Consider the following 14,077-nt stretch of genomic DNA (forward strand, 5'->3'; position numbering starts at 1 on the left):
CTTTTGGAACTTGAAAGAATCGTAGCTGATTTAATGTCTCAGTTTCTAGATGACAGGGAAGCCAGGAAACTTTTTTCAGAGATAAATACCCTGATCCATCAGTGGAATGAGAAATCAGATGCGTACTTTTCAGAGGGATATACGGCACCTCATGATCTGTAAGTTATACTTATCTTTCTGCAACTTGTCTTATAAGGTCCAGATCAACTTGAATATTTATTTTCACATTACATTTAATTAATATCTGATTTTTGTCTGTGTTGTGTTTTTATTTTTTATTCTCTAATTCAAAACCTCATATACAGTCAAATAATTGTGCTGATGCATACACTTTCTGAAAAATAAATTAAATCTCTGATTTAGAGTATAGCTACTTACAGGTTCAACAGAGGACCTGAGTACATGATCAGGACTCATAGGAATCAGCAGCTGTGTATAATTAAGCATTTTGAACTAGGATCTGAATTCTTGTTCTGCAAACAAAGTCTAATTCCCACAAATAGTTCCTGTGACTCAGTAATTCTTCTCATGAATGCATGCTATAGGATCAATCTACTCATGTACAGCAAGTCCAGTGCATCTGAAATCATTCAGATTTTTGTTGTAGGAGTTATACTTATGTTAGTTTGTGCAGGAGATCTTGGAACAGAAGCTTACTATGGAGAACAGAATTACAATGTAATCCTATGCATTATATATATATATAATGTAGTTTCCAGCCTTATCTAGGACACTCTGAGGCTAAGATTTCTTTTAATATTTTTGAACTTCTCTTAGAGTTTCAAGTTCCCTGTTTGGCTATCACTTAATGCAAATGTAAGCAGCTCATATGAAGATATGGCTATAAGTTCTGTACTTATTCAGCATGATTTGTTTTGTTGAAGCAGTCCAAATCTTGCTGTACAGCAGAGTTATTCTTCTAGCAGTTGGTCACTAATCTAGTAGAAAACTATTCTGTAGGAAGTTTGGAAATGCCTTCAATTCCCATTTCAGGACAAGTGCAACAACAAGCTTGTAAAGATTGACTGTGTTTTTAATTTCGGGTATTCTGATTCACAGCATATATTTTCAAATAAAATCAAGACAATTGTTCTGGGTGATTTATGCAAAATAAAGTGGTTTAAGAACTTTGTTTTCCTATCTATTTTTAAAAAAAAGGACTTGTTATAAAAACCTTCCAAAAAGAAGGTTTTACACAGGACTCAAAAGTTGTAGACTTAGGGGGTTAATGTTTGTCAGAGTTGGCAGAGCCTCATGAAAAATCTATGGCAGAGCACAGGAGCTGATGAAGACTTGCATTGCTTCTGACAGTTATAATGTTGACCTCAATTTGGCATTGCTTGTAATAGCTCTACTTGTTCATATAAAAAACTGTCCTCCATTGGAGAAGGTACAAATCAACATCTGAGCATAAATCTGAAAATATACGATCCATTATCTAATGTTAAGGGAGATACTGCAGTCAAAATATTCAATAATTTAGTAGTACATTTTAGAATCTGATTCTGTTTTGATAAAAGGAAACTGCTACACTGCTGCCGTTGTAAGAAACTACAAAGTAGATGTTATAGTGACTACACAACAATAACAACAAAAAATCCCATAATTTTTCAGCAAGTTTACCTTTTTGGTTTTAGTACACAATGTTTTTATGCTCTACCTCTTTTGATTGCAGAATCCTGCATCTGGAGAGAATGCAGTCTGTACTTCAGGATGTACCGCAGTGGCCTGTTACGAAGAGGTTGCTTCTGGTAGATGGAGCTATAAGGAACGTAATAGCACAGTATTTATACTTCACTGAAGGTAAAGGTGCATGGTGGTTACTCATTACTAGCACCCAAATGACTTCCACAAAATAACATGGGAAATGGATAACGTTCTACCTCTAGGAAGGCATCTGGGCTCTGTAATACATGTCACACTTAGATATTTACAGTAGATTTTGAATTCCTAAAAATTTTGTTTCCCTTCCTGATGACAGAACATAACATAATGCCTGTTTTCACTTCCTGTATCGGGAATAAAAAATTTCCTTAAGCATCTTATATGATGTTGTATGATACTGTGGCTGTTGTTTAAAGATCTAACTCAGGAAAGAGCCTGCTTAGCAAAAATTAAAATTATCAACTGCTGAGTAGTTTCTAACACCATCAGTCACCTATGTGTGAACAAGAAGTCTTGGGCTTAGATTTAGATGCAGCTTGACTTTTCTGGTTGGTCATTGCAAGTGAAGCAAAGCACTGAGTTGGACATAGGGATTTTCTGATGTCTTTAAGTAAGGATTTGACTGAGGTATTGAAGCACAGAGGCAGGGTGTTTCTTTATCTGGGGCCTATGCTTTTGGGCACAAATCTAGGCTGATGGTGAAGGAAGTGCAAGATGCCATTCCCGGAAGAGAGGGGACAGTATTGAAGAACTCAGGGCAAGTGGAAGTGTGTTTTACAAGAAGCTGGGGAACTGGATCTGTTTTCAGCAGTTTGACTGAATGAGATGAACTAGTTCTCATGAAGCTTTTGTAATATGTTTAAGTTCAGCAATTGTGACTTTCAGATTTGGAATACATTTATAGTATTGTACGGCCTGTTAGGACTCAGATTGTGTGATGCTCAGCACCACGATACCCAGGCGTTGATTGGCAACATAATCATACTATAAGGTCCACACAGATCTGGATTAAAAAAAAAAAGGAAAAGGGACAAGATACCTTTCTGTGAAACCTTTTAGTGGAGACCTGGAATACTATAATGTGGGTGTATATATAGAAAGAACATTTGTATTAGTTGTAATTAAGTATGTGAAAAACACTTTGGTCCTTTTGGGGACATTGATAGTCTTAAAATACTTGATATTTGCATATGACTTTACAGTAAAGAATAAACAATATAGTAAAAGTACAAATTTTGTCCAAGATGCTACTGAAATTGTGCAATTTTGTCCTTGATTTCTAGCTCAGATGTCTTCACATTACAACTAAAAACCTCTTGTTTGCAGATCACTGTTGGAAATTAACACACTCTGTCACAAGTTTTGTGTATTTTAGTACTGTGAATCATCAGTAGGAGAAAAGGTTGTGCAGGTCACATCACAGCATCAGTGATAACAGCGAAGCCCACTTTCCTTGGGTCATGTTGTATGACACATGCATGCTTATTGCCTTTCATGGCTTTATAGCTGATTAGGCTGGGAATTTAGCGAGCAGTTCTCTTGTTAATACAAAAAAAATCCAACATACCCTTTAGCTGTATCAGCTAACTAAACTAAACTATAAAATCTGTTTTAGCCTCTAAAAATGAACAAGGACTGCGGGCACAGCAGGGAGCAGATCTCATGAGAAAACAAATACTCTTTCAACATAATTTTCCAAAGGCTCACTTTAAGACATTTCATATTGAGTTTGCTGATTGTTTATCTTCTGGGTTGATAAGGTCTTTGGACCAAAAGGTGTAATTTTCTTGTGGGTCTTGTTTTATAGCACATGGTCCCATGGAATCAGTACTGTTAGTCGTATTACCCAATCCTGATTTACATGTACACCCAAACCTGCAAGACACCTCTGAAACTTTGGGATAGTTTCTGCAGTGTCCTTTTTAGGATGGTTTGATGTGAAGCATGCTACACAATTTTACCTATATACTGTGTATCAGTACACCTTCCTTCATGATGGTGGAGTTATACTGATTATAGTAGTATATAGTATATAGTAGATTATGTAGTTATATAGACTACAGCTGGACACCTGCCCTGTCAGCTTATGTGGTAAAATGCTCATCTCCATTCACACAAAAAGAGTATAAAGGAACAGTGGCAGGTGGGAGAACCCAAATGGTACCCTGTCCTGGATCCTGCAAGGCTGGATCATCTTACAGACTAAGGGGATTACTGCCGAGGGGTATGGGACTCATTACAGGAAGCAGGGAAAGAGCTTTTTGGGATTGCACAAGACTTAGTATGGGAGGTTTGGAAGAGGAACCAAAGGTGGGGAGAGGAAATGACCTAGGTGGTTTGTAGAGGAACAAGTATGGGAAAATAAAAATAAGGCGATGAAAGGGGCTGCTTGCATTTAAACGGGCTGCTTGATCAATATGCCTGCCTGGCCGTGCCCTGCACCTGGCCATTGCAGGCTGTCCTGCCTTTTCTCTAAACTCCATTTCTAGCTCTTTTCCTGGGTTAGGACTCTCTATTCTGTGTGCAAGTGTGCGCATGGGGGTCTGTGTGCAGCAACTGAGGTCAGGCCACGGGACATACAGGGGCCCATAGCAACAACTGGGAGGACTGGAGGGAGTGAAATGAAGTTCCAGCAAATGGGGTGGAACCTGTGTGTCCTTGGTGCCAGAAACTTAGAATGAGTGAGGGTGAGCATATTGGTGTGTGATTGCCAGTGAGTATCAGGCTGGGGTAGCTGAAGGGTGGGTGCAGTGGCCTGGGAGCTGGGAAGGTGTGCACTTCTCTGACAGTGAGGAGTCATCACTTATTGGAGGAACCAGGAGGTCCAGGCCAACACCAGAGAGACCATGGGGTCTCGGGGTTGACCGAGACACCTGTTTGTGTACCTCCGAAGTGCGAGGCAGCTGGGGAGAGCTGAGGGACTGGGACCAGCTGCTAGATGGACTGACTGTACAAGAGCAGCTATTGCAGGGACCTGCTCTGTGAGCAAACGCAGCTGTACCAGAAGCTGGGGCAGGGCTGCAGCCTTGAGGGCTCATATGCCCAGGTGCCAGCAACTGGGAAGGGAGACTGGGGTCCAGGGACAGCTGCTGGGCAGGCTGGGTGTCCAAGCCCAGCTGCTAGGGTGGATCCATACTGTGTGTGTGTGTATATATATATATCTGCACACTGTGTGTGTGTATGTATATATATCTTTTTGTTTTTCCCCTCTAACGGACCTTCATCCTGACCAACCAGGGAGGTGACAGGCTAAGGCCGTAGGTGCTGTTTGTGTGTGCGTGAGTGCCTTGTGTTGGTCTGCATTGATCTGGGTGGTCGGCCATGTGCATTTACTGTGTACGTGTTAGCTGGTGTGCCCACCTGGCCAGCCTTGCTGCTGGTTGGGCCTGGGGACATGGAGCTATGACAGCCTCACCTCTGCAGGGTGACTGGATTTGGCAGTTCCCTAACATGACCTGCTGACCTTTTCTGTAGCTGTCTTTTATTTGAGAAGGGAGAGATTAGTTTTTCTTGGGAGCTTAAAGAATTAGGCCACCTTTCCATATTTCAGAAGAATTTGCTGCTAAATCAATAGTTACCTATGGAAAGAGTCCAGGTTTATTTACAGCATTCATAGCTAGAAGCCCACACATGACCTCATTTTCCTTTCCTGAAGATCATGAAAGCTCACTGAAGTCTTTGGAGCTTCTCCGACGTAACTGTGAAAGGGGATAGAGTCATGCTTTTGCTGCTGTAAGAAGAGTGGCCTCCTCTTTCTGCCGTGTCTGGATGAGCCTTTTTCAGTGGTAGTGCAGGCGGGGAGCGGTCTTTGCTCCTCAGAAGTGCAGAGTGCAACCGTGTACGTATTTTGTGCAAAATGATGGAGCGCTTGGGCAGGGATGTCATCTAAACCAAAGTGGAGCCTTTATGCCTCTAACTTCTGTATTTTTAAACCATATTATGCGCAATTTTCTTTCCCAGAAGTATGCTTCCTTCTGTACAATCCCTGAATTACTCTGTAGGTTAACTATTTTCTTTATGGGGATGTGTGGGGGAAATGTCTTACAGAAGCTTTACTTAGCCTGGAAAAACTGATTCCCTTTGCCCAAAGAGATGGATTCATTCATCTAGACATCAGAAAGCTGTTTGTGGAGCTAAAAAAGGTATGTTATTATTTAATGTTTGTATATTTATTTGTGTAAAGCTGCAGAGGCTTATTTTGGGGGATAAAAAGTACTTGTTAAGTAGAGTATTTCACTTTTTTTCAGCAGCATTTTGGTACAACTTTACTTTGTACTTTTCTGTCTTTTGGCATTTCATTGTGAGAATTAATATGGATTGTGAATTAAATCTGTTCCTTTACCCTGAGTTCATTTTTAAGGTGACAGTATATTAATAAAATTTTAGATGTTGATGAGCAATGCTTCCTATATATGCCATGATGTGCTTAAAACATTTGAGAAGACCCTGAGACTTCCACAGGGCTCAGATGACATTGACATTTTAGCAATATACATGTGCTCTGGCAATGGCTCAGAGGTGACCTTCAAGCTAAGTAACCAGGTCCAGTCACTAAGGGAATCTGTAAGTATTTCTGAATTTTTTTCATGTTTAAAGTTTGCAATGCCTTACTTATATTACTATTACAAAATGAAATAAATTAGAAGGGGTTGTATCTTACTACCTAGAGTTTTCTATTAATAAAGTGGATGGGTAACTGATTATTTAAACTAATTAAAATGTGCTCGGGGATTAGGCACAAATGGTACTGTGGAGTCTCTTGAGTGGATGTGACATTTTAGACATGCTAAGTAGCGGTGGCTTCTAGGAAAAATTGAGAAGGTTTGAAAGACTACTAATTTAATCCATATTATGTTGGATTTCAATATCATCAATATTACAAATCTAAGAAGCAGGGCCAAAGTCTAAGGTGAGTTTCCCTTTTACTTGTTTCAAATTTTGTTTTCTTTACTGTGAAAGGTTTGGCTTCTGCAGAAGGTAACTCAGGGACAACAGAGCCTTCCAGATTCAATAATGGATGATTATTTGGGATGGCAAGAAATAGAAGAGCAGCTAACCAAAAATTATGCTTATTACTGTGAAATTAATCAATTGCTGAGCACAGAAACACCATCTGAGGAGGATGTCCATTTCAGCTCTTGTCAGGAACAGCTGCTCTTCTCACTGTATGTATCTTGTATACCTTTTAAAACATAAAGATCCTGAGTGATCCTCTACCAGCCTAGAGTAAGGTATTATGACCTTATAATACCTTTTTATTGTAAGGTAACTGAATAGATAAAAAGATTAAAACCCTGTTTTTTGCTTTTGATTACCACCCAGTATTAACAATTTTCTATAAGCACAAGCAGGAAGGTAGAGGATGATTTTTCTTTTTTTTAAATTATTATTAGTAGTAGTATTTGGGGGGATAGGGTTGGATATAGGATAGGCAGGGATCTAGGACTCTAAAAGCGTATTCTCGCTTTTTATATTCTTACATCCAAGCATTTTCTGCTACTTCTCAGCCTGCTTCCTGATACATTCCTCTCTGGTACTGTGCTGCTCAGGATGCTTGGAAACTTGGATATGAAAGACTCCTGGGATATGCAGGAAAACATTAAACAGAAGGTAGTTAAAGTGCAGTAGGAGAAGTATTGCAGCCTCAAGTTGCTTCCTGAACACATCAAGTGGTTACCCATCCTCTATTTTGGCAGAAAATCCATTTATCTTTTTATCAAGTTGGTTATCATTTGCAATGACTCAGTAATTCTACTGATTTCAAGTTTTAATGGTATTAAATCAGAGTATATTAGAGACAAATTCCTATATCAATAAAGTGCTTTAAAATAGGATAGGATTTTATTACTCTTTCTTGGCAATGTGAAGCATGAACATAATGCATTTAATGTGAAGTTACATGTATACTGGACAGATGTCCTAGATCAGAAATTTAAATGTGTAGAAGACCACTATCTACATTACTTATGCGTATGAGAAACTTGACAGAAGATTTTGCTATTAAAGCAGCAAAATTATTAGCTCTAAGCATTCAAGAATCAAGTCAAAAATTCCACAAGCCACATTGGCAGATGGTATTATATCCACAGATTATTAATAATATCTTAGACATTAAAAAATTTGTCATCTTTCCTGTCGTTTTTGCTGTTGGTCAATGGCTGATTGCCTTCCCTCCCTCCATGTTTCTAAATGACTATGAAATCATCACGTGGACTAGTCTTACATTTCCTTTTTTGAGCATGAAAAAACACCGAGTGTGCTAAACAGCCCCTGGGAATAGAGGCATGTGTTTAAGTAATATTGAAGAGCAAGAAAAGCTCAGCACTGTTTTTATGCAAGCTGTTTTGTTGTTGTTTCATTTGATTGTTTATTTTTTTTTCAGGGACAAAGCAATGATTTTTTAAAAAAACTTTTAATGCAAAGGTGTATTTGAGGACAAGATGAAGCATTACTCGATAATTGTTTTCAATTTCAAAATACTACTTTTTGAACCAGAGCATTTTGTCTGGGGTTTCTTGAAAGGCTTTTTAGATCCCCCTCACCCCGGCCCAAACCTGTGTAGTAAAGTTTAGCTTTGCTTAGAGTGATGTAATAGCTATGCCGCCGATTTCTTTAGCAAAGGGTCTGCTATTAGCCTGCCTTGCCTCAGTTTTCCCTAAGTCAATAGAACTGTCTGTACACATAAAGTAGCAATAGAATTTAGCTAGAGATTTGCAGAGAAACGACATGTGTTCGCAAGGTAATTTGACTTTGAAAGAAATCACTGGTTTAATCACGGTAACCTTGTTTTCTGTGTCATTTTAGAATTAATAATACACTTGAAGAAATTTTGTTTGCTTTTGAGGGAAACCCATACTGGAAGGATTTAACAACTTTTGTCAGTTGGATATGTCATGTAGCTCAATACATGGATGAGGAAGCAGGCTCCACGGGAGGTCAGTCAGGTGAGAGAGCAGAAAGCTACTGCACAGCACAGGCTTTCTGGTGGTTCCCTGTCTGTTTTAGAGTACAGCATTCCTCAGAAAGGGAAAAAGTGATGATTTTTAGATTTGTAAGCCTGTTTCAGTTTTCATCAAACTTAGATTTCACCAGCTGAGAGAATCATTAGCAAGGAAAACTTATACAGAGCCTGACTCTGGTAAATAGCTGTGATTTTATTGCCATCTGGAAAATTTTTGGATCATCCATTTCTATTGGGAAAACGCCAGCTGGTTGACCTGGTTGTCTCTACTTTTGCAACAGTATTCTGTCAGGAAGGCTTCTTAAGTCCAGGATATAAATGGGAGATCAGACTAGCTGGTCACCCAGTTGAGGCTTGTTTCATATCAGGCAAGGACTTCATGCTTGATTTCCTTCATTCCAGGTGTCCTGTGATATTCCAGATATCCTCATCCATCTTCTGTTAGCTTTCTTGGAATACACTAGTTTTTCATTATTTGGGGAAAACTTTGAAACATCTGAGATTTGTGTTAAGGAATGGGAGAATTCTATTTCAGAATTCTTTCTCATTAAATATTTGTGTTACTCTTCTCAATATTTTAGTGGAGCTATAAAGCAGGGCACAAGGTGTCTGCTCCAAACAGGTCTAAAAAATTACCTTGCCCAATGTCACCTGTATTTCCTTTAAGTACTCTCACCATGCTCCTAATTCTTCCATTTTTTGACCACTTATATTTCCAGCTTATGAAGGATTTAAGTTACTGGTGTTTTGGGCTTTTTTTTTTAAAGCTAATTCTTGGGATTTGAAAGATCTTGTTCTTGCTAAAGATCTGTTTTTCTGCATGCACTTTTTTTTCCCCTCTACTCTCTGTAGAGCTAATCAGAAATGTATTGAATATCTCATCAATATGTAGGCAGCTATGGAACCTATGCAAAAATAAGCAGTATTTTTTAAATTTAAGAACTTGTTAGTGAAATGAACTGTTCAAATGTGAATTGATTGTCCAGGTTTTGTAATCTATTACAGTTCCAGATATTTCAGTTATCTGGACAGTAATAGTGAAGGTCACAGAACTGCTTTTCTTTACTGAAATTCCAAGGAAAAATAAAATTTAAAGTTCATTTCAGTGCTGAGTATAGCACTAGGTGCAGTCTGGTATAATAAACCTAATCTTAGTTCAACTAGATCTGCAGTTCATGTCAACTAGATCTGCAGTTCATGTAGAATTCAAAAGGTAACTTCTGTTTTTTTTTTTCTGTAAGGAATTGTATTTGAATTTTTCGGTAAGGACTTCTATAAGACAAGTACAGGTGTGCCTTATACAAAGCTGATATTTATTGATTCTGCATTTCATTCCTTTAAATCATTTAGTAGAACTAACATCAAACACTAACAAAAACTGCATATTTACTTCTTTTAAAATGTATGTAATGTATTTCTCTTTCTACACACATTCAAGTCTTACTAAATCTGGTAGGACTTACTCAGGTTGTTTCAGTGGGAGTTGATCAAGTTGTTCATAGATGTGTTCATAAAAACTTTTTTTGATCTGTTGATGTTGAAATTTTTATCTTCTCTGCAGATGGACTAGAATCATCTCTATGTTCTAGACAAAAACTCAGTTTGGAGACCATCCTAGGTCTTTATTTGGCATTTCTGAAAGACTTACCAAATTATTCCTCACATATTTCCTGGGCACGGTAAGGTTGAACTAGTCAATGTAATTTCTTTGTTTTAATCATTTTTCAGAAATCCTTTACCCCACCTCCACTTTGGACTTTTGTTTTTTTGACTTTTGAACGTAATTACTTTGCCTCTTTTTGCCAAATGACTGGTATTTTTCAGTATTACAGGGAAGAAACAGAATCTTACAAAGGAAGTTACATCTTTGTGGCTCTTGTTCAAAAGCATTAAAACAGACCTCTCCATCTCTGGTGTCTTACCAGTAGTATCCAAAGTGGTGGACTCCTGATGGTTCCAATGTATTGCTACAAGGGCTTCTTATCACTAAGTTACTTGCATTATAGCCCGGCTAATGTCTGTATGAAACAGTAGCCCTTTAATCATTGCTCTCTTTAAACAAAGAAAAAGTATCCCTCCTGGAACAACTTTGGACTAATTGCGGAGTGCTGCCTCTGCTGCTAAGTGCTATTAACTATTTTCCATGCTATGCTGGTGATCACAGCTGTTAATAGATAAATATAATAATATAGATAATATACTGTATAAATTACATTTCTGAACTTTGAACTTTATGTACTTATATAACCACTATCAATGCAGTGGAAGATAAAGAATCAAAAGTTTATAAATGGCACAACTTGAATATTTCCTCCACTGTTAGACAGGTCATGTCATGCTTTTCATTCAAGCAGAACTTGACACAGGCTTTAGCAGCTTGATTCAAATGGGCTTTAGAAGCAAAGAACTAGGTTGGGTTTTCAAAATCTTAGGTATTCTTGATATCTACAGTAACAAAATATGGAAGTTAAGGAGTAGAATGCGAATTGATATTTTAAATATTCACTGTTCTTTTGTGCTCTTTCCCAACGTTGTTACAAAGATCAATGCAGACACATTTTCGAAGGCAAGGATTTGGATTTGGTCTTAAATGCTATTTTCTCTACACAGTAGTACTAAAAAAATCACCTGACTTGTTAGGGTTTTCTTTGCTATACATGCAGCAGTATTTCTTTGACTTGAATAGGTCTAGGAAAAAGATTCTGAGGGGAATGTTTTTAAAAAATGTTTGACATCTTGGTTTCTCTCCTGTAGAAGCCATTCCAGTAATTGACACAGAAATTACCTCACAAAGCTTCTCAATGGTGTATGGTGTTCTGCATTTTAACTACTAAAAGAAAACATATTTAAGGAGAAGGTATTTTCAACTTTTGAGACATTTGCATTGGAATGCTCCTTTCTCTATGCACCTCAATCTTGATCAGTATTACAGAGCTATTAACATTATTTCTTTTGATAAATACTATTGACACAATGGAATCATCAATTGGAGCGTTCCAAGTTTCAGTGTGATTTCATGTTTTGAGTTTTTTTCCTAGATATTAAAATAACAGTGCTCAGCTATCGGTCAGTCAACTGGAATGTTTTGGCTTTCAATAATTATGGTAAAACAAAAAAAATTCTTCAGAATTCATGAAAATTAGAGGGTTTTATTGATTTGATTGATAAGTTCCTTTCTATAAAATAATTAGTCAGTGGAGCATAAAAGCTTTGCTCTTTTCATCAGCTGAAAATGTGATGCTTAAAGGTGTCTGACTCTTCATGGCTTACAAACTTGATTATAATTACTGATAAATGCACACTTCTTTAACCTAGCTGCCTACATTCACGTTTTGATTTGAATTTGGCTGTGAATTTTCAGTAAGTTTTGTTGCATTTTTGAAAACCAAAATGATTGTCATTTGTGCCACTTCAGGTTTTGTGGTGATTAATTTGTGACTGCTATTTAAATGATATTTGAACTTTGAGTTATAAATTATAACTTTAATAACTTATATAAATTATAAAAAATGTATTTAACCAATTCTTGTCTGCCTGCTAGGTAACTAACAAGAAAAAACTCATGCTTAATTTTTCAGGATTTTGACACCTTTCAAAGAGTTTTTGAAGAGAGAAGAAAACTTAAGGACTTCTGGTGAAAAGGAAATGGATCATCTTTTTCATCTTGTAGAAGTCATAGAAGAAATCATAATGCTTGATTTCTCGGCTTCTTCAAACCAGTCTTTAATTGAAAATGTCTTGAATAATACAATTATATGGATAAAAAAAATTGCTGAGGCAAAGGAATCTGCTACTAATTTCTCACTTGCAGTTTCTGAACTCCATAATGATCTACAAAAGAATTTCCAGCCTCTTCAGAGATTCTGGACAAAAGAGAAGACAGAACTTTTCTGGCATATAGTGAATATTGTGTTTTATGAACTTGATTCTAGGCTCTCTCATTTGAGTCAAGTGGAAGAGGAGGTGATATTGAAGACCTTATATAGAATTATATTTTCCATTACAGAAAATAAAATCCATAATAGAAGTATGCTGTTGCTCCAAAATATCCTGACTGATTGGCCAGAGTTAAATATTGCTGCTTTGAACCACCTAAAACACTTAAGTGAAAACTTCTTAAGGAATCTCTATGATGTCAAATCATTGACTGATGATCATGTCAATGTGTCTTTCAGCACAATTCATGGAGTGAGTAATGCCTCTTTATTACTCTCAAATGCAACTTTTATATATAAAGTACAAGAATTAGGAGAAATAGTGCATCATTTCTTCAAGAACATCCAAAAATTAATCAGTACTAGTGCAGTCTCACTTGTTCCAATACTTTTCTCTCTGTATCAGTATGATGATCTGGTCTTAAATATTGAGAGCAATAGCACTCTGTTAACATTTCTTTATGAGACTTCAGAAGATATTTCATCTTTTCAAGTATGGCACGATTTCCAAGATAGTGATCGAGCTTTTGATTTTCTGTCTGAAACTTTTGATCTTCTCTGGAACTTCAGCAGTAAGTCTCTCTGTGAAAAGTTACTGATCATTTACAATTACACAGAGTTTCAGGCCAAGTCTCTTGCACAGAAAGGAAAAAAAGAGATGCAAGTTATCTATAGCACTCTGAGCAGTCTTAAAACTTTGCTTATAGGTGAAGAGTTCCCAACAGCTGCCTTTTGTTATTTGGAACAGTTCCTTGATATCTCCCCAGAATGCCTGGTAAATAATGGGTGCATTGATTTTTATCTATCAAATGTTACTTCTGTAGATCATTCAGCAGAGGTTTACAGCTTACTTCTGCTTCCATTGGACAGTATTCTGTCTAATATAACAAATTTGGGAGATAAGGTAAGTGTGCCTTATGCTTTGCGCTGCACTTTTACATGGCTTCAAACCTGGACAGAGATTTTTGAAGAAGCATCCAAAATCTTAAATTTGAATTCAACCTTTTTCATCTGTCTAAGAAATGGTTTGACAAATCTCTCTGAAAGTCTTTTAAATACAACTCATGACGAACTGTGCAATAATACAGCTATGGTTATTGTTGAAGCTACAACAGCAGCAATGAAACTATTGATAATCATATTTGAAGGAGGTGGTGATTTAAGCGACTGGAAAGATTTTGAAGCTTTCCTTGCTAATCTTCAAACTGTATTTAACAATGCAGTTGATGTCACAAGCTTGCTTAAAGGTAACAGTTTAGAAAACGTTTTAGAAATGATAGGAGTCATGATAACTGAATTACAGAAATCTATACTGAACGTTGTTAATGGAGAGTTTTTGAATTCTTGGCTTGATACATTCATCTCGGGAAGATCCGAGGGAGAAGATAGGGGTGCTGGTGTATTTTCCATTGGAAATTCCCTTTCTGCTATTCTCAAGCTCTCCCAAAAGGAACTTGGAATTATTCTCACTAAGATAAAAGACACAACTGCTTTCTTCAAAGGTGTACCTCAAGAC

The 14,077-nt window shown here is 37.2% G+C and overlaps 1 protein-coding gene across 1 annotated transcript in view; it reads left to right on the forward strand.

Moving 5' to 3' along the window:
* ABCA13 (ATP-binding cassette, sub-family A (ABC1), member 13) overlaps positions 1-14,077 on the forward strand; it is a gene marked incomplete at both ends in the record, with an annotated part of 75,407 nt that overhangs the window by 21,564 nt on the left and 39,766 nt on the right. Inside the window, 8 exons of the mRNA XM_010296048.1 lie at positions 994-1,043; positions 1,676-1,803; positions 5,713-5,807; positions 6,052-6,228; positions 6,625-6,830; positions 8,470-8,609; positions 10,188-10,305; positions 12,205-14,063. Coding sequence (XP_010294350.1) covers positions 994-1,043; positions 1,676-1,803; positions 5,713-5,807; positions 6,052-6,228; positions 6,625-6,830; positions 8,470-8,609; positions 10,188-10,305; positions 12,205-14,063 — 2,773 coding nt within the window. The remainder of the gene's footprint in view (positions 1-993; positions 1,044-1,675; positions 1,804-5,712; positions 5,808-6,051; positions 6,229-6,624; positions 6,831-8,469; positions 8,610-10,187; positions 10,306-12,204; positions 14,064-14,077) is intronic.

The sequence above is a fragment of the Phaethon lepturus genome, unplaced genomic scaffold, assembly GCF_000687285.1.
Source record: "Phaethon lepturus isolate BGI_N335 unplaced genomic scaffold, ASM68728v1 scaffold30601, whole genome shotgun sequence".
NCBI classification, from domain to species: domain Eukaryota; kingdom Metazoa; phylum Chordata; class Aves; order Phaethontiformes; family Phaethontidae; genus Phaethon; species Phaethon lepturus.